General features: G+C 50.6%; 1 protein-coding gene across 3 annotated transcripts; it reads left to right on the forward strand.

Annotated features, from left to right (window-relative positions):
• The first annotated feature begins 1,058 nt into the window (after positions 1–1,058).
• On the forward strand, positions 1,059–13,107 carry LOC115641016 (zinc finger protein OZF-like). Of its 3 annotated transcripts, none has more exons than XM_030544089.1 (4): positions 1,059–1,288; positions 8,868–8,994; positions 9,588–9,701; positions 10,052–13,107. In XM_030544089.1, the coding sequence occupies exons 2-4, from the start codon at positions 8,868–8,870 to the stop codon at positions 11,500–11,502; spliced, it is 1,692 nt and encodes a 563-aa protein (XP_030399949.1). In that variant the 5' UTR covers positions 1,059–1,288; the 3' UTR covers positions 11,503–13,107. The 3 variants fall into 3 exon arrangements, with proteins under 3 accessions (XP_030399949.1, XP_030399951.1, XP_030399952.1); XM_030544091.1 differs by having other exon boundaries at positions 10,055–13,107; XM_030544092.1 differs by lacking the exon at positions 8,868–8,994.
• The last annotated feature ends 5,294 nt before the right edge of the window (positions 13,108–18,401 follow it).

Below are 18,401 nucleotides of genomic sequence, written 5' to 3' on the forward strand. Positions count from 1 at the left end.
AAGGAGCCTATATAAGAAAAAGACCCAAAAATTGGGACTGTCCCTATAAAATCAGGACTTCTGGTCACCCTAGGTGGGAATGCCTCCATCCATCACAACTTACTGCCCTTGGACTATAAAATGGGGAACGTCAAAAGCAGCAAGGTGTGACAAGGCAGCAAAGGAGAGAATACTCAGATGTTAATAACTGCTACCAGTAGCAAATTGTGCAGGCAAATTTACACTGGCAGGATGAGGAGCAGCAGGTAGCCCTGAGGGAGAAGGAAGGGCGAACCTGGTGGCATACTACTGACAATTCCATGGCCCAAACTAGGGGAACAGACCTTACAGCTTAACCCTCTGCTAGCAGGCAGTAAACATGCTGTGGAAAAAAGAGATCACAGTTTACAAACTACTCCCTGAATTAATCTCTTACCAGAGTGAATCCCACCAGAGTCAGTGTCACCGGGAAACATGCCCCCTGACTCTCTGGGTTCTGGGCAGCTTCTGTAGGACCAGGAAGCCATCATCCCCCATATCCTGGTGTGACATTCTATACCTTGGGGGAGCATCCTGTAACCCCCCTATTCCTCATTTTTATATCATTGTGATCTTACATATAAAGCATGTCTTGTAAGGTATCAGGAGCTAAGCTATGATCTTGCTGAAAGTCATTTCTCTATCTAAATATGTGTATAATTAATGCATGTGTAGTTATGCGAGTTGTGTTGTATGGTTGTCACTAAAATATGCTGTGGATTTGGGAGGCACCCAGATACTAGCTCTAGACAATGATATGGAAGGGTCTTGGGCAGGGAGGGAGGATCTTTTTTATCTTAATTTTTATTTAAAAATACATAATTAACCCATCTGCCCGGGACCTTTTAAATCACCCTCTCCCCACCCCACCCCCGGGCCATTGAAGCCTTCCCTCCCTCCCTCCCTCCAATAGGTGGGACTGGGGGTGACAATACAGTAAATAACAATAACAGACACACGCACAGGCCAGACCTAGAGCAAACGATCTCGCTAGGACCCAGGAGGCGTCGGGCGGAGCGATTCCCGGGGTCACTCAGACTGGCAGCAGGAAGCGAATTGCAGTTGCTGCAGTAACTCTGTCGGGGTACAACCCACGTCCCTTGCAAGACCCCGGGGCCTCGGCTGCCGCTGCCGCTGGGGACCCATAGCCCTGGCTGCAGGCGGGGGAGGAACATCCCCGCTGTTCCCCGAGAGACTCTCCCAGTGCAGAGACCCCAGCCTGACCCGCTCCCCCCCATTACTGGGGTCCAGAACCCCGCGTGGAGAGAAGGTGAGACCTGCCCCCCTCCCCACGGAGCGCTGCTCCCGGTGCAGCCAGTCTGCAGGGCAGGGGGAGGCCCTAGGCTGCTCCCAGCTGGGCTGGCTGCGATTCCCTGTGTTGGGCAGAGGAAAGCTGGCTGCCAGCTCCCATGGTTTGCAGGGCGTGTGAGGGATTGGAGGTGGGACAGCGACATGTGGGGAGCCAGAGGGGGGTGGGAGCCGGGAAGGGGGCTGAAGAGTGGCAGGGTGTGTGAGAGCCAGAGGGCATTGAGCGATGATCAGGGATGCGTGAGGGGTTGGGGCCATGGGGATGTGGGGCTGCAGAAGGGAGGCTGAGACTACACAGAAATCAGGGGCAGGCGGAGAATTCTGGGGCTCCAGGGAGCAGAACTGGAACAGAAGGAAACCCAGAGTGGGGGATAAAGAGAAGGAAAATGGGGGCTGGGGAAAGAGGTGACTGTGGGGAGGCTGGAGGGAGAATTTGAGAGCAAGCGGAGACCAGCTGGGGAGGGGAGAGCCAGAGGGTAGGAAAAACAATGGCAGCTCCCCCAGCCCATGGGATAGGAGAGGGGGAGGGGATTGCCCCGCCCAGCTGTGAATGGGGAATCTTTTTTTCCCCTAGAAATGGTCAAACGTGTGTGGGAGAGGGGAGCGGACTTCCCCCTAAGGCAGGCCTGCGCAGCTTGTAAAGCAGGGAGGGCCATATTTCTCCAAAGAAAACAGCTGAGGGCAGGACACGCACCCCTAGTGCCACCGACCCCCCCCCCAGTGCCACTCAGCCCCCCCAAAAACACCCCCCTCAGCTCCGCCTGCCCTGCTGAAACAAACCCTCCTTCCCAGCATCGCCCTGCTGAACCAGCTGTAGCTGTGGGCCGAAAAGGAAGGTGGTGCAGGGGGATACTTTATTAAGAATTTTTCAAGTAAAGTAAATAGTTTTTAATTTTTTATTTTTTATGAATCATGGAAAAATGAAAAAACCTGTTCTGTTGAAAGAAAACATTTGTACTTGTATATGACTTTGTATTGAACCTTGGTAATATGTTCTTGCGGGCCCCTAAGGTCGTATAATTAAGGTAAAATAAAAATGTCTTTTTGCTAGAATTAGAATAAGATCTTCCCCCCACTTTGTAATTAATTGCCTTGTTGAATGAATGAGGTGTGAATGAGGAAGGCATGGAAAGCAAGCACCTCAGACAGCTGCAACCCTTGGAGAGGGGATGGGAGCCAGACCAAGGACAATCAAACTTGTCAAGTGGGCTGACTAGAGAAGAGCAGTTAGGAGCAAGCACCTTCCTTTGGGAACACTCTCTTTGCAGCATTGGGACAACCCCCAGCCCAGAGAAAAGCAGCAAAAAGGATCAATTTGTATGAGAGACAAGATCAGTAGAACAAGTCAGCCAGTGACTCGCTGCTTGCCTCCTCACCCCACCCCAGTATAAAACCCCCCTCCCCTGCCACTGGCTCACCTGCACCCCCCCCTACCCGTGCTCTTGCCGCCTCACCCCCCTCCACCTGCTCACCTCCTCAGTCCCCTGCTCCCCCACTGCTGGCTCACCTGCACCCCCCAGCCACTGCCCACCTGCTCGCCTCCTCAGTCTCATCCTGCTGCCGGCTCACCTGCCCCCCTGCCACTGCCTCCCCCGTGGCCGGCTCACCAGCCCTCTGCCACTGCCCGTCCGTTCGCATCCTCAGCCTGCGTCCCCCACCACCGGCTCACCTGCCCCGCCCCCCAGCCACTGCCTGCCCCTTCCCCCGGCTCGCCTACTCACCTTCCACCGCCCGCTCACCTCCTCAGCTCTCCTCAGTCGCTGGCTCAGCTGCCCCCCCGCTACTGCCGCACCTGTTGCCGGCTCACCTGCCCCCTGCCACTGCCCACCCATTCACCTACTCACTCCCCACAGCCCACTCACCACCTCGGCCTCCTTCTCCCTCCACTGGCTCACCTGCCCCAGCCACTGCCTGCCTGCTCGCTTCCTCAGCCCCCGTCCCCACTGCTGGCTCACCTGCCCCCCCCGTGACTGCCTGCTCACCACCCGCCTCCTCAGCCCCCCTTCCCCACCATCAGCTCACCTGCCCCTCCATCACTGCCTGTCTGCTCGCCTCCTCAGCCCCCCCTCCAGCTCACCTACTCACCCCCCCCGTCATAGACTCATAGACTCATAGGTCAGAAGGGACCAATATGATCATCTAGTCTGACCTCCTGCACAAGGCAGGCCACAGAACCCTACCCATCCACTTTTATAACAACCCCTAACCCAGGACTGAGTTATTGAAATCCTCAAAATTGGTTTGAAGACCTCAAGCTGCAGAGAATCCACCAGCAAGCTACCCATGCCCCACGCTGCAGGGGAAGGCAAAAAACCTTCAGGGCCCCTGCCAATCCGCCCTGGAGGAAAATTCCTTCCCGACTCCAAATATGGGGATCTGCCTGTCCGCTGCCGGCTCCCCCCCGCCGCCACCGCCAGCTCACCTGCCTGCCCGCCGCTAGCCTCTTACCTTCTGCCACTGCCCCCTGTCACTGGCTCACCCTCACTCCCCAGCCTGCTTCTGTCCTCTTCACCACTCCTCCTGCTGGCCAGCCAGCCAGCCAGCCATTGGCATGCCCCACCCCACCACTTGCCTACTAACCCCCTGCGGGCTGTACAGTGAGCCCGCTGTGGCCCACAGGCCATAAGTTGTGCAGGTCTGCCCTAAGGGCTCAGAATTTACAAGGCAAATATTCCCGCTCCCACCCCCATTCGCGCGCACACTTGCTCCTATTCTAGGGCATGTCTTCACTACCGGCCAGATCAACGGGGCAGCGATCAATTCAGCAGGGGGTCGATTTATCGCGTCTAGTACACAATAAATTGACCGGCGATTGCTCACCCATCGACTGCAGTACTCCACCTCAAGGACAAGCGCAAGGGAATTCGATTGGAGACTGTCTCCCCCGTCAACACACCACAGGGAAGACATCGCAGTAAGCAGATCGGCGACTTCAGCTACATTATTCATGTAGCTGAAATTGCCAGTCTTCCATGGTAGTGACTGTCCCTTAGTCTTCTTTTATTTATTTTTTTTAAGACAATCTCATTATTTGGGGGGGTCTGACTCCTCAATTATAAAAGTTTGGGGCTCACAGGACTGAATAGGGTCCTGCTCTGATTTCTGTGTCAAAGCAAAGTCACTGTTAGGAACAGCAGGCAAGGAATCCAACTGGTATTTGTTTTGGTTTGATTCAGGTTCAGTTCCATTCAATAGGTTCAGTTTCATTTTTGGTTCAAGCGACCCAAAAAAACAGAAATAGAAGTTCAGTTACCGGTTTAAATCCTATTTCAATCTTAGTGAAGGTAAATCCAAGAAAGAGCTGCAACTTAAAATGGAAACTTTGGATTTTGATTATTTATTTATTTTGTAACTTTAACTTTACATGAGTTTTCCTAGTGTTTTTGGACTGTCAAATATACATGAGTATTTTTCCTAAATCTGTTTGAGAAACCTAAAAAAAAATATTGGAGGTGAGTATCAGAGAGTGCCTGGAATTGGTTGGGAGGGGGCCCTGTAGGTGGCTTCAGTGGGGAAGGCAGCTGGGAGCATGAACCCTGCCTCAAGTGAGACAACTGGAGAGAGGAGCTGCCCCAGGGGTTGGGGAGGGTGGGCAGAGGCCTGTCTATGGGGAGAAAGTTGGGGAGCCATTACCTTTGCCCTGTGACTTGAAGAGTTGTTACAAACTTCAGGGCCCAGGGAGCTTCCCACCTCTTCTGTCCTCAGGGAGGCATCTCAGAGGTGGCTCATTTACCTCTGGCCCCTCTTCTGCCTCCCATGGTGTGCAGGCAGCTCCTAAGCTTCCCCTCTCCCTCCCTGCTCTTGTGGGCTGGCCCCTATCTATTCTCATTCCCTTCTCACTATCCTCAGACAGGCATTCTGGGAGCCATCACCATCCCATTGGCTAGTTTGTTATCTTCTCTTAAATGAAAATAAGATCACTGTAGAGTTTTTTGTTTGTTTGTTTAAATAATGAGCTTAAAAATGTCAAATCTTTATTTTAACTGGTAGCAGCACCCTTCCCCCCCCCCCCCTTTTTTGTGCAGTTCCGTTGAGGTTCAGTCGGTAAAACAAATTTAAGGTTGAGATTCGGTTCCAGTTAATGTATAAAATACCAGTTTGAACCGGGTCTCCGATTCTACTGTGAGTCCAGATGGGCAAATGAGATCAGTATCGACCTGACTGTCCCTAGGATTGCAGGGGCAACACAGGGCAGCTCTGGTAATTGCTAAAGCAGAGGAGGCCAGTGTCAGTCACTGTCTGAGCTCAGGATACTGGAACCCTAGAGCTAGCTGGGCTTCCTGGGGCACTTGATGCTACCTCCATTGTGATCTGAGGGCTTGGCTACACTGGAGAGTTGCAGCGCTGGTGGTGGGTTTACAGCGCTGCAACTTAGTAACTGTCCACACCTGCAAGGCACATCCAGCGCTGCAACTCCCTAGCTGCAGCGCTGGCCGTACACCTGAACTGCTTGGGGTGTAACGATTGCAGTGCTGCTTATCAAGTGTGGCCACCAAAAGCGCTGTTATTGGCCTCCAGGGCATTAGGAGATATCCCAGAATGCCTGCTCACAACAAACCGGAAGAATGGCTGAACTCCGAGCTCCCCCGAGCTGCTTATCTAAAAAAACAAACACAGCTCCTGTTTGCTCCATCGAGCAGAGGCAGGAAGGGGAATTGCTTTGGAAGGTTCACAGCTGTTTGCTTGAAGAAAGAAGTCACACGGCAGAGGGGGAGGGGGGAGTCCATGTTGAGCAGCTGCTTATGTGGTCTGAAGGCTATTTAGGAGTGCATAATTTGCATTTAGTGAATAAGGGCTTGTCTACATCAGAAAGTTGCAGCGCTGGTGAGGGAGTTACAGCGCTGCAACTTAGGAGGTGTACACATCTGCAGGGCACCACCAGCGCTGCAACTCCCTGTTTGCAGCGCTGGCCGTACTCCCGTTTTGTCTCGGGTGTAGAGGATCCAGCGCTGGTGATCCAGCGCTGGTAATCCAATGTAGACAGTTACCAGCGCTTTTCTTGACCTCCGTGGAAGGAGGAAGCCTCTGGTAATCAAGCTGGTTTCCTTTCCCAGTTTGCTCTCTCGGTCCCGGAACCCCGAGCAAGCAGGTCTCCTTCCCTGCGGTTTGCTGGCTGGCTCCGGGACCGAGAGAGCAAACCGCGGCGTTCCCGGTTTGCTCTCTCGGTCCCGGAACCCCGAGCAAGCAGGTCTCCTTCCCTGCGGTTTGCTGGCTGGCTCCGGGACCGAGAGAGCAAACCGCGGCGAAGCTGGTTTCCTTTCCCGGTTTGCTCTCTCGTCCCGGAACCCCCCTTGAAGCCGCCCAACAGCGCTGCAGTGTGGCCACATCTAACACCACTTGCAGCGCTGGTTGCTGTAAGTGTGGCCACTCTGCAGCGCTGGCCCTATACAGCTGTACTAATACAGCTGTAACAACCAGCGCTGCAAAATTTTAGATGTAGACATGGCCGAGGGGTGGGGGAAGGTCTCAAAACTTTTAAATTGATTGCAGGTTGGTGCTGTGTAACTTCCAGTCCTTAGAACTTGCAAGGCAGGGAGCTGACACAGTGTCACCTCCAAAAATCCACTCTCTCTGTCTCCCCCATGCTCCCTGTCACACTCCACCCACCCCCCTCTTTTGAAAAGCACGTTGCAGCCACTTGAACGCTGGGATAGCTGCCCATAATGCACCACTCCCAACAGCGCTGCAAGTGCTGCAGATGTGGCCACACTGCAGCGCTGGTAGCTGTCAGTGTGGCCATACTGCAGTGCTTTCCCTACACAGCCGTACGAAGACAGCTGTAACTCCCAGCGCTGTATAACTGCAAGTGTAGCCATACCCTGAGAGTCCAGACGGAGCAGCTGCTGCTCCCCAGCAGGGTCTGTGCTGGGACAGACCATCATTAAAGCCCCTGTGTCTCCAGCTGAGGGGGGGACTTTCTCCTGTGGCTGGAACTAGCTCCCTAGGGCAGCCCTGGGCTCTGCTGGCATCAGCTCCTGAGCCAGAGCCTGCAGGTGATGAGAGAGACCTATAGGCAGGAAAGTGACTGCAGAAATGGCTCCTGCTCTGCCCTATCTCTGCTCCCAGGTGTCTGCTGCCCCTGACACACCCAGGTGCATGCTCCTGTTAGCAGTGTCAGTAGCTATTGGAGAGGAAACATCCATGGGAATGGCAGGACAGTAACCAGTTCTTCCATGCAAAAGGGAGAGTGGAGAGCCTGGCAGGGGCAGCAGGAGCAATCAGTGGGGAGGGAGGTTCCCAGCTCCCAGCCCTGCCCAGCTCCATTCCCTGCAGCATCCTGGCTGGGGCAGGTTATTGACTTTCCTGGGACAAGGTGAGGAGCAGGAAGAGGAAAAGCCAGTTCCTGCCTCAGCCTGGTGCCCACGCTACTGGGGGGATGCGCTGCCCTGGGGACAGTGTCAGGGGGACCCCCCAAAGCAGCGCCTTTGGTTCTGTTCTCTTCTAGCATTTGGCACAGAGATTCTGTTTCTGGGATGATTTAAAAGTGTCTCATGGGTTTAGTCCGGGGGCGGGGGGAGTCAGGGGGATCAGGTCTTTGTTGTAATAACGTAACGGTTTTCTCAGCATGGTGGAGTCTAGAGCAGTGGTCTCAAACTATTGTACTGGTGACCCATTTCACATAGCAAGCCTCTGAGTGCGACCCCCCCCCATACATTAAAAACACTTGTTTATATATTTAACACCATTATAAATGCTGGAAGCAAAGCAGGGTTTGCGGTGGAGGCTGACAGCTCATGGACCCCCATGTAATAACCTTGCAACCCCCTGAGGTGTCCCGACCCCCAGTTTGAGAACCCCTGGTCTAGAGTGTCTCTCTGCAGAGAAAGAGCCTGAGAGGGAATTGGGGTGTGAAAGGGACTAATGCTAATTTAGAAACCTCCCAGTTGCCCTTCTCACCCTGACAGGCTGCAGAATAACGACCCTGTTTTGCTCCAGATCATCTTAGGGGACAAGGAAGGGAAATGGCTGTGGTAGATTCAGCTCAAGTAGGGGATTTTGTGGGGAACTGGTGTGGAGGGTTGCTGTAGAGGGGGAGGGGCAGGACACAGAGTGAGACAGGGAGGTAGACAGGGTGTGGTAAACCTGCTGGGACATGCTCAGCTTAGGGCCTTATTTATTAACAGGCCCATTGGTGGGGTGAACATTCCCCCATTTGTGAAACAGGAAACAACCCCCTTGGATAGGGCAGGGAAAACAGGCCAGAGTGCTGGAGCCTGAACCCACTACCCAGAGACTGCAGAGCAACACAAAGGGAAGGTACTGGGATTCCTGTCCCTGTTCCCTGTGCGGAGCTCTGCTTCCCACATCAGCCTGTGTCTAGTAGGTGTGTGGTAAATGAGAAGACCCTGCCCTCCTCCGTCTGCTGGGAGGGACAAAGAACTCTCACCTCTCTGTTCCTTGGAGCCTCCTGAGCAGGGTGGGGGTGGATTCTGCTCCACAAGTCCTCCCAGAGCTGTCCAATTTTGGGGCTTCTTCCCCCATGAATAGTGGGCTTGTGGCTGGGGCACCAGGCACTGAGTGGGGAGCACCTGTTGTTTCAGATGCCGGTGACCTTTGAGGAGGTGGCTGTGTATTTCACTGAGGGGCAGGGGGTTCTGCTGGATCCTGGTCAGATAGCCCTCTACAGGGATGTCATGCAGGAGAATTATGAGACTGTGACCTCGCTGGGTAAGGATTCCTGTCCCTTCAGCTATTGAAGCCATCGGGCCTGCATTTCTGAATCTGGTCAGTTAGATTAGAGGGAAATGGGTCATATAATCCACAGTTCCAGGGTTAGAGAACCATTCACCTCCAAACCCCGTCCAATGGGATAAGGGAGTCATGGAGCTAATGAACATGCTAATTCATCTCCATCCCTCCAGCTGTAATGGGGGCAGAAGCAGAGTATTATCCTCTCTGCATTAATTTTCACTTCAGAGAGGTTCTCTGTGTACCTTCCTTCATGGGACTAGCTCCATGTGTGGGGAGGGATCTGAGGTTTAAACAGAGGCAGGGGGTTAACATCAGAGCTGCATGTGCCTCAGCAAGTCCCCCAGAGCACACAGACCCTGAAAACTCCCAGTGAGGGTGTGACAATCCCCCTCCCCTCCAGACATCACCCGATTCCAAGGGGGTTCAGTGACCATGGTCCCATCTGTTCATATCCCACAACCGCCCAGCAAATAATGGGGTCAAGTTAAACTCGAGATGTGCCCTTTGTGACAAATACTCCACCAATCCTCTGTGTGCTCTGCTCATGCCTGATTTTACCCCCTGAGCAGGACTCCCCATTCCCAAACCTGACCTAGTCGCCCGGCTGGAAGCAGGGGAAGAGCCATGGGTCCCGGATCTCCAAGCCTCTGAGGAAAGGAAGATCCCAAGAGACACCCACACAGGTGAGGAGTCAGTGATACTGACAAAGAAACTGGCAAATGAAGGAAAAGGCTGAAAATCTCCAAAATGTGCTGTGAGCCCCCACAGTTCTGCCTCATCTCACTCAGGTCAGGTTGTGGTCAGCATGGCAGATAATTGCTCATGGCTTCCTACCCAGCCTGGTAGCTGTCAGGAGTTTCCTCCCTGATTTCACTTCCCTGTGAGTGTTTGGATGGGATATGGAGGCAGAATCCAATTTCTCAGTCTTCCCAACAGTTATTGTGTTGTGTTTTCCCTCTTTGCTATTCCCCTTTCTGTCCTTTCGACCAACTCAGGCAATGACTCCTGCCTGGATTCTCTCTCTCTCCTCCAGCAGGTGACAAGACAAAGAGTGAGAATGAGGAGGAGAATCCACAGCAGGAAGGTCCTGAGCAAGTGGAAATGCAGGGGACCATTTTGAGATCTGACAGTAATTTTTCCCGGTGCTTGGAACAGAGAACAGCCTGGAGTAATTGGCACAGGTCAGAGAGGAAGCTGGGAAACAGCCCAAGAAAGAAAATGGATGAATCCATTGAATGTGGGAGAGGAGGCAATAGTCCCAAGGAAACCACAGCCCAGCAATCAAATCACAAAAAAAAGAGATCCTATAAATGCTTGGACTGTGGGAAGAGTTTCAATTGGCTGTCTGGCTTTATAAAGCATGGGAGAATCCACACAGGAGAGAGACCCTATGAATGCTTGAAGTGTAGGAAAACTTTTAGTCAGCACTCAGGCCTTGTTAGCCATGGGAGAATCCACACAGGAGAGCGACCCTATAAATGCCTTGACTGTGGGAAAAGCTTTAGTCAGCTCTCAGGGCTTATTTGCCATAGGAGAATCCACACGGGAGAGAGGCCATATAAATGTTCTGATTGTGGGAAAAGCTTCAGTGCACCATCTGCCCTTATTGTACATCAGAGAATCCACACTGGAGAGAAACCTTATAAATGCTTGGAGTGTGGGAAAAGTTTCAGTCAGAGCTCTGGCCTTACTAGCCATGGGAAAATCCACACAGGAGAGCAACCATATAAATGCCTTGAGTGTGGGAAAAGTTTCAGTGACAGATCAGCCCTTCTTATACATCAGAAAACACACACGGGAGAGGAATCTTTAAAATGCTTGGACTGTGGGAAAAGTTTTAGTCAGCGCTCAAGCCTTATTAAACATGGGAGAATCCACAAGGGAGAGAAACCCTTTACATGTTTGAACTGTGGGAAAAGTTTCAGTGAGAGCTCAAGCCTTATTAAGCATGGGAGAATCCACACGGGGGAGAAACCTTATAAATGCTTAGACTGTGGGAAAAGTTTCAGTCAGAGCTCTGGCCTTATTAGTCATGGGAAAATCCACACAGGAGAGGGACCATATAAATGCCCTGAGTGTGGGAAAAATTTCAGTGCACCATCAACCCTTATTATACATCAGAGAGCCCACACAGGGGAGAAACCTTATAAATGCTTGGACTGTGGGAAAAGTTTTAGTCGGACCTCAGGCCTTATTAGCCATGAAAGAATCCACACCGGAGAGAAACCCTTTAAATGCTTGGACTGTGGGAACTGTTTCAGTCAACGCTCAAGCCTTATTAAACATGAAAGAATCCACACAGGAGAGAAACCCTTTAAATGCTTGGACTGTGGGAACAGTTTCAGACAACGCGCAAGCCTTATTATGCATGGGAGAATCCACACAGGAGAGAAACCCTTTAAATGCTTGGACTGTGGGAAAAATTTTAGTCAGCGCTCAAGCCTTATTAAGCATGGGAGAATCCACACAAGGGAAACCTCATAAATGCTTGGATGAAGGGAAAAGCTTCAGTCCCAGGTCATAACTTCATAAACATCCGAGAACCCATATGGGACGGAATCTAGAAAAGTTTTGACTGTGGAAAAAGTTTCATTTGATGATCAAACCTTGCTTGACATCAGACAGTCCACATAAGAGAGAGAACCCATAAATGCTTGGATTGTGGGAAAAACTTCAATAACTGCAGAAAAAGATTCAGTCTGAGCTCACACATTATTCTCTATCAGATAATTCACAGAAGAGAAGTTGAATGTGAGGGAAGCTTCATTTGGTTCTCACAGAACATCAAGCATCAGCAAATCCACACAGAGAAGAGCCTCTCAGATGTCCTTAGCATGAAAAATGCTTAGTTGGAGCTAACACCACATTGGACATCAGAGACTCCTCCATAAAGGAGAGAAATTCTCTCAGTGCCCTGTCTAGGGCTGGCCATAGAAAAAACTCTGTTTCGTAATTCCCACACACAGCAGTGGCATTTGGCTCCCAAGTTTCCAACTGCTCATCTCTAGGGGCAGGTTCCAGCAGCAGCTGATCAGTGACCCTCTGGCTTTGCCTGGTCTAAGCAAACCCAGACAGAGGAGAAGTCCCGATCAGCCCCTCCTCCCTGCTGCAGCCTGGCTGCTGAACTGATGGGCCTTCCTGCCTCTTGCTAACCTGCTGGGGGAAGGGAGAGAGAAACTGCTTGTGACACTACACCGCATATTTTTCATAGTAATATTATGATATTACTATGATATTATTATAGTGTAATTATGATGCATTTTGTACAAGAGGGGTCATTGGAAAAGTTCTGATTTGCTGAATATGAGTATCCTATTTGCAGACATGTATCATTTTGGTATCTGAAGTTATGAATCATGAGTATGGCCTTGTCTACACTGGCACGTTACAGCATTGAACCTTTCTCGCTCAGGAGTGCGAAAAAACTCCCCCTTTCAGTGCTCTAAAATGCCAGTGTAGTCACAGCACCAGGGCTGGGAGCTGTGCTCCCAGCGCTGTTAGCTACGCCCCTCATGGGGGTGGTTTTTTTAGAGTGCTGGAAGAACCGTAGCAGAGCTTTAACACTGCTAGTGTAGACAGAACTTTTGTATCTTTATTTCAAATGTAGTTACACCTGGGTGATACCCACTAAGCAAGATGCTTCCAGTCTAGACAGCTGGCTGGGAAGGGCCTATATTAGCTAATGGGCCATCAGGGGAAACAATAAGTGTAGGAGAATCTCATCCCCCACCTGGTGAGCCTTCCTGAGAATGCTCCAGACAGCTGATGAGGAATGGGTGCTATGACTCAGCAAGGTATGCAAGGGCATGTGACCAAACAATACTGATCTCTGTTTTGAGTACCTATGTGTTTCCACAAACTGGTCTGGGAACCAAGCTTGAAAGAAAGGGTTTCTGCCATATGGAACAGCTATGTAAGGCAGGGAGTGACATCATTGGTGGTTGTTCACTCTCCCACTGCTGAATGCCTGCTGAAAGGAGCTCCAAAAGAAAATGACTTGGGCTCCCTATCCCTGTTCCAAGCTGCAAAGCAAGTGCAGCTTGTGCCTTTAGCATCTGCAAGCCTGCTTGTATCATCAGTCAGGATGAAAAATTGTTAATTCATATCCAATCTTTCTAGGTTTTTAGGCTTAGTTTGTGGTTTTGTTTATTTACTAGGTAATTTTGCTTTGAGCTGTTTGATATCACTTATAATCACTTAACTTTAATTTTTCTGTAGTTAATAATCTTGTTTTATGTTTTAATCTGAACCAGTGTGCTTTTGAGTGAAATGTCTGGGGAAACTCTGCAGCCAGAACCTGGGATAGGAGGATAAGGGAACAGATGGACGCACACACAGAATTTTTCTGATTATCATCTCCCTGACCCTCTCACCAGTCACTAGGTCAGTCTATGCAGAGGCAGGTGATAATGGTGATGTCACCAGTCCTTGATGTGGTCTTTCAAGGGGGTCTCGACTACCCCCAATTGACTTTTTTCAGTTGGCCCTGGGATCTGATTAGGCCTAGCAGTCTGCATCAGTTCCTTTGGGCTGTGTCTGTAGAGACAGCCCAATATAGAGAGGACTCCATTGTCCTAGCCCTTTCTGCCCATGCCTCCCCACCCTCTCTGTGCTCTCTCCTTTTATAGCTGGTTTTGTCTCTCTTACTGGTTGCAGCTGTGGGAGCCTGCCTCTGTTATTGGCAATAGAGGCAGCTGTGTGGGGGGGGGGGGTCAGGCTGTTTGCTTGCAGGCAGGAGGGGCTCCCCTCCCCCTAAAAACCTTTGTGGGGTATGGGGTTTGTAGATTTCCCTTTACAAGTACACAGGAGTGAAAGTGTATCGTTTTTCAGGCCTGCTTTAAAATGCTGTTTCTGAATATCCAGTGCTTTCTGTGTTCAACCATTGGACACAGCTGCCCAGACCCCCATCTCCCTCCTCCCCGGCTTCTTCACTAGGGAGCCCATTTCTAATCAGGTCCCTGTGGAGGAAGGGATGAGGAAACAGACACACATCTCCCTCCCTCGCCCACAATCTCTGTCAGTCTCGGATCCTTATCTGGTGGGGAATTAAGTAAAACCAGCCTATCAGGGCTGTGAGCAGAAAATCTCCCTCCCACAGCAGCTCCCCCAGGGCAATGACTCAGTGCCTCCCCACCAGCACACAGAGGCTGAATGTCCATCTGATAGTGGCTCAGGGGCCAGGTTGGAATGTGCTGGGATCTCAGCCTGGGCCATAGTGGGGCAGGTGACCCCGTCTCACAGAACCACACCCAGCAAGGCCCACACTGATTTTCTCCCTTTTTGTCAGCCCTATAGAGAGGCCAAGGACTCATTGGCCCAGAGAGACCAAGCTCCTGTCCCCCGGGTAAGGGCTGGGGCCTGGTGGCTGGGGACAGCGGGAGTGAGGGGATCTTGCACTAGGGGTCCAGCACTGCCCAGGGTGTGGGATAAACAGAGAGCTCTAGGGGTCCCTGGTTCAGTGCTGGGTGTGCTGGCCAAGAGGGCAGCTGTCACACCTGTTCTTAGCCTGGTGGATACTGCTCTATTTCCCTGCACTGTCTCACCAGCTCTCAGGGACTCCTGGCTCTTTGCAGATGGCAGCAGGTGTGCAGGGAACTGGTGCTGGGGCTCCTGCCCTGTATGGGGGGATGGCTAACCAGAGAACTCCAGGCCCCAAGGCTCTCAGGCCACTTGTCCAGTCTGGCTTTAGGAGGGGATCTGGGGACAGACAGTGGGGGCCTGGGTGAGGCTGGAGAGCAGCCACCTGGGACCAGAAATGCAACTCCAGATGCGGTGAGACTAGCACTTGCCAGGGATGTGGCTAGTTACAGGGGCTGCCATATAGCTGGTACAATGGTGCAGCTATTTAGTGCATTGCACTGAGGAATTCATACATTCTTGCAGCTGGATGGTGTGAACCTAAATTTTGTATCTGCTCCTGTTTTGCTGGATAATGCATGGCTGGAAATTTCTAGCCATCAGTCACACTCCTTCATTCTGTGGCTGTTCTGTGTGGCTGGGCACTGCATCCAAGAGTCTACTGCGGCAGAGTGGCTTTGAGATCAGATTCAACAGTGAATTTGGGGAGTGGTCTTCTGGAACCAGAACAGGAGCTGCCACTGCAATTGGAAAGGCCCGCTGAGCTGAGATGCTGCTGGGGCAGCAGGTGGTTACTTCATGAGCAGCCAGATACAATAGTGTTACAGATCCTGACTCCTACTGTGATGAGATACATTGTCATGATTATGTAAGGCAAACTGGTTACACGGTTGTAAATTTCCTTCTAACCAGTCAGTCTTCCTGCTTCTGGACAGTCAGAGGCTGTCAGCTCTGGTGGATGGGCTCAGGCAGAGGATCTCACTGCTGCTGGTTGGCTTTTTTTTTTTTTTTGCTTGTGAATGTATTGCCTGAGAATTGTAGCCATCAGTCAGACAGGTGACATGCAGTTACTTTTGGCCAACAGAAGTGGCCTCCAGGAGCTTTGAGGAGGAGGCTGGAGAGATGAATCCTTCAGTCCATGTGACCTGCAGCTGACTGTCTCCTGCGAATTCCCAGATTCCTGAGTGGAACTAGGGGAGGAGGGATGCTCTCCAATAACAAGGACAAAGCACCTGGGCTGGGGTATAGTGAAACAAGCCAGAAGTCACGCGCACAAATCGTCTCACTTCTGAGTGCTGTTTGTGTGTGCAGGCACGTCCCATCTCTTATGGCTGACCATGACTTCGTATCCCCAGCCCTAGAATGCAATCTGGTATTGGACATCTTTGCAGCCCATTGTGCTAATAAGCTAACAGAGAAGTTGCACAAGGTCAAAACGGGGACTAGAACTAGGGTCTCTAGTGTGGAAGCCCCAGGTATTGGCTACTCATCCCCACCGGCTTTAGTCTCAACATGTCAAATAATCTGTTCTTTGGCTCCTGTTGCTAATGATTACGCCACACCAGGGGTACCAGAATAGGGTCGGCAGGGGGCCATGGCCCCATCACTTTTAAAAGCGGGAGGGTTATGCCTGCCCTCCTTTTAGTGGCCATAAGGGGGTGGGACAGTGGGAGGGACAGAGAGTGAGCAGGGGATGAGGCCTTGTGGGGAAGGGGCAGGCAAGGGTGGAGCCTTGTGGAGAAGGGGCGTTGCAAGAGTGAGAGCTTGAGGGGAAGGGGTGGCACAGTGGCATCAGGAAAGGGGCAGTGCAGGGGGCAGGATGATGGTTCAGGTATTGGTGTCATCCACCTCTTCCCCTCACACACACTTTTAAGGAGCTTCCCTTACCCCTCCACCACAGTGAAGCCAGCAAAAGTGAGTCCTGATCACAAATGTTCTACTGATGACTAGCAAATACTTGAGTAACCCACTGGAAAAGCATGTGTCCTGTCCCGGCTGGTCCATACACAGTACAGCAATTATTCCCAGAGCTGAAATGGTGGGGTGTGCATTGGGGATCTGAAGAGACATGATTCAAATCCTGTAGCAGATCCAGAGGGAGGGGAACTTTGTAATTCTGTGTGTTTTGTATTTGTTTCTATATTTCTTTAAAAAAAAGAAATTAATGGTTTATTTTAGGGTTGTCGATTAATCATAGTAAACTCATGCAATTAACTACAAAAAATCATTGTGATTAATCATACTGTGAAACAATAGAATACCAATTGACATGTATTAAATATTTTTGGATGGTTTATCTACATTTTCAAATATATTAATTTCATTTACAACACAGAATACAAAGTACAGTGTTCAGATTATATTATTTTTATTATAAATATTTGAACTGTAAAAATGATAAAATAAATAGTATTTTTCAGTTCCCTCATTACAAGTACTGTAGTGCAATCTCTTTATCATGAGTGTTGCACTTACAAATGTAGATTTTGGGGGGAGGGGGGTTACATAACTTCACTCAAAACCAAAACAATATAAAACTTTAGAGCCTACAAGTCCACTCAGTCCTACTTCTTGTTCAGCCAATCATTAAGACAAACATATTTGTTTACATTTACAGCAGCTAGTCCAAGCCACCCCCTTGCTGCTGCAGCCTCATTGCTATTGGTAGTGTGCTAGTGTTGCCAGCACACAGGGCGCCCGAGGACAGCAACAGTGGGGGTGTTCGTCGCCCGGTGTGCTTCACGCCAAAGAACACACCAAGGTGGAGAAGCAGACTAAGTTTATTTGAGATCTCAAACAGATGCAAGGAGACAGGCACGTCTCAGATCATGCACACTGATACAAGCAGTTTCTCTCTTTTTATACATAACTTAGCCAAGCCGTTTCTATTCCCCCCCCATGCCCTCCTCTCCCCCTCCCATCTTTCCCTGTGACTGTTACAGAAGCAATTATCCCAAGTAGTTAAATCACTCCTGGCGCCTACTAATCTATTTTGTTAGTGACTCTTCTCTAAACCACTATCTTATCCTAGTTTCCGTGATTTGTTATCCTGCCCCCTTAGCCAGGTGCATACAGGCCTTATTAGTGCCTCTTGGTACCAGCACTGTAGCTGATAGTCAGCCACTTTACATTCCATTCTTTAAGCCAGCTTGTCAGGTCGCTGAGAGTTCAATCATGGAAGGACTTTGGTTCACTGAGGCCTTAACAGGGGGCTTCATTGAGACACAGTGGCTTTCCACCCTCCCAAGTGGGCCAATGACACCAACACTAGCTTCAGCAGTGTCCACATGTTTACATGTACCCAAGAATCATACCGCCCAGGTGCTGTTGAGACGTACCCTCAATTGAACTGGGACATACTTAATGTACGCAGGGTCTGGATGAGCTCTCCCCAACACCTAGTGATGAGCTGGGGAAGAGGACTTTGACTTTGGTTGCTAGGCCCACCCACCCTACCTAGGTGCTCAGCATGATGGGGCTGATTTACCCAAATGGTCACTTTTGGCTGGTGTTGGCTCACAAGTCACTTTGTTATTGGGGGCTGCGATACTAAAGGGTTGTTATCCTTGTTGTGTGAATCAAGGCCAGCAGAACTGTGCTTGGCATACCCTGATTGAGGGACTTATCTTCAACTAACTGCACTTGGTAGACAGGGGACATGGGTGCCGAAACCCAGTGGAGTTATGAGTATGGTGATATACTTGTGCCTGCGAGTGTTGGCCCTCGACACAATTTGATCTTTACTGTGTAATAACAAAGCAGATTAAGATTCAACTGGGAGTCTTGTTACACACCGACAGAGCTGAAATCACTGATAATCAGGACTCAGCATTAGGCCTACTGTGAGACGATCATGAAAGCTTATGCTCAAATAAATTTGTTAGTCTCTAAGGTGCCACAATTAATCCTGTTCTTTTTTCCCCTGATACAATAAACTGCCCTGACCTTGCTAGCAATGAGGCTTTCTGCTTAACAGCTGAAATCATTGACAGCTGTGCTAAGTGGTAGGACCCCAAGATGTCCCA

Source organism: Gopherus evgoodei, unplaced genomic scaffold (assembly GCF_007399415.2).
Source record: "Gopherus evgoodei ecotype Sinaloan lineage unplaced genomic scaffold, rGopEvg1_v1.p scaffold_33_arrow_ctg1, whole genome shotgun sequence".
NCBI lineage: Eukaryota > Metazoa > Chordata > Testudines > Testudinidae > Gopherus > Gopherus evgoodei.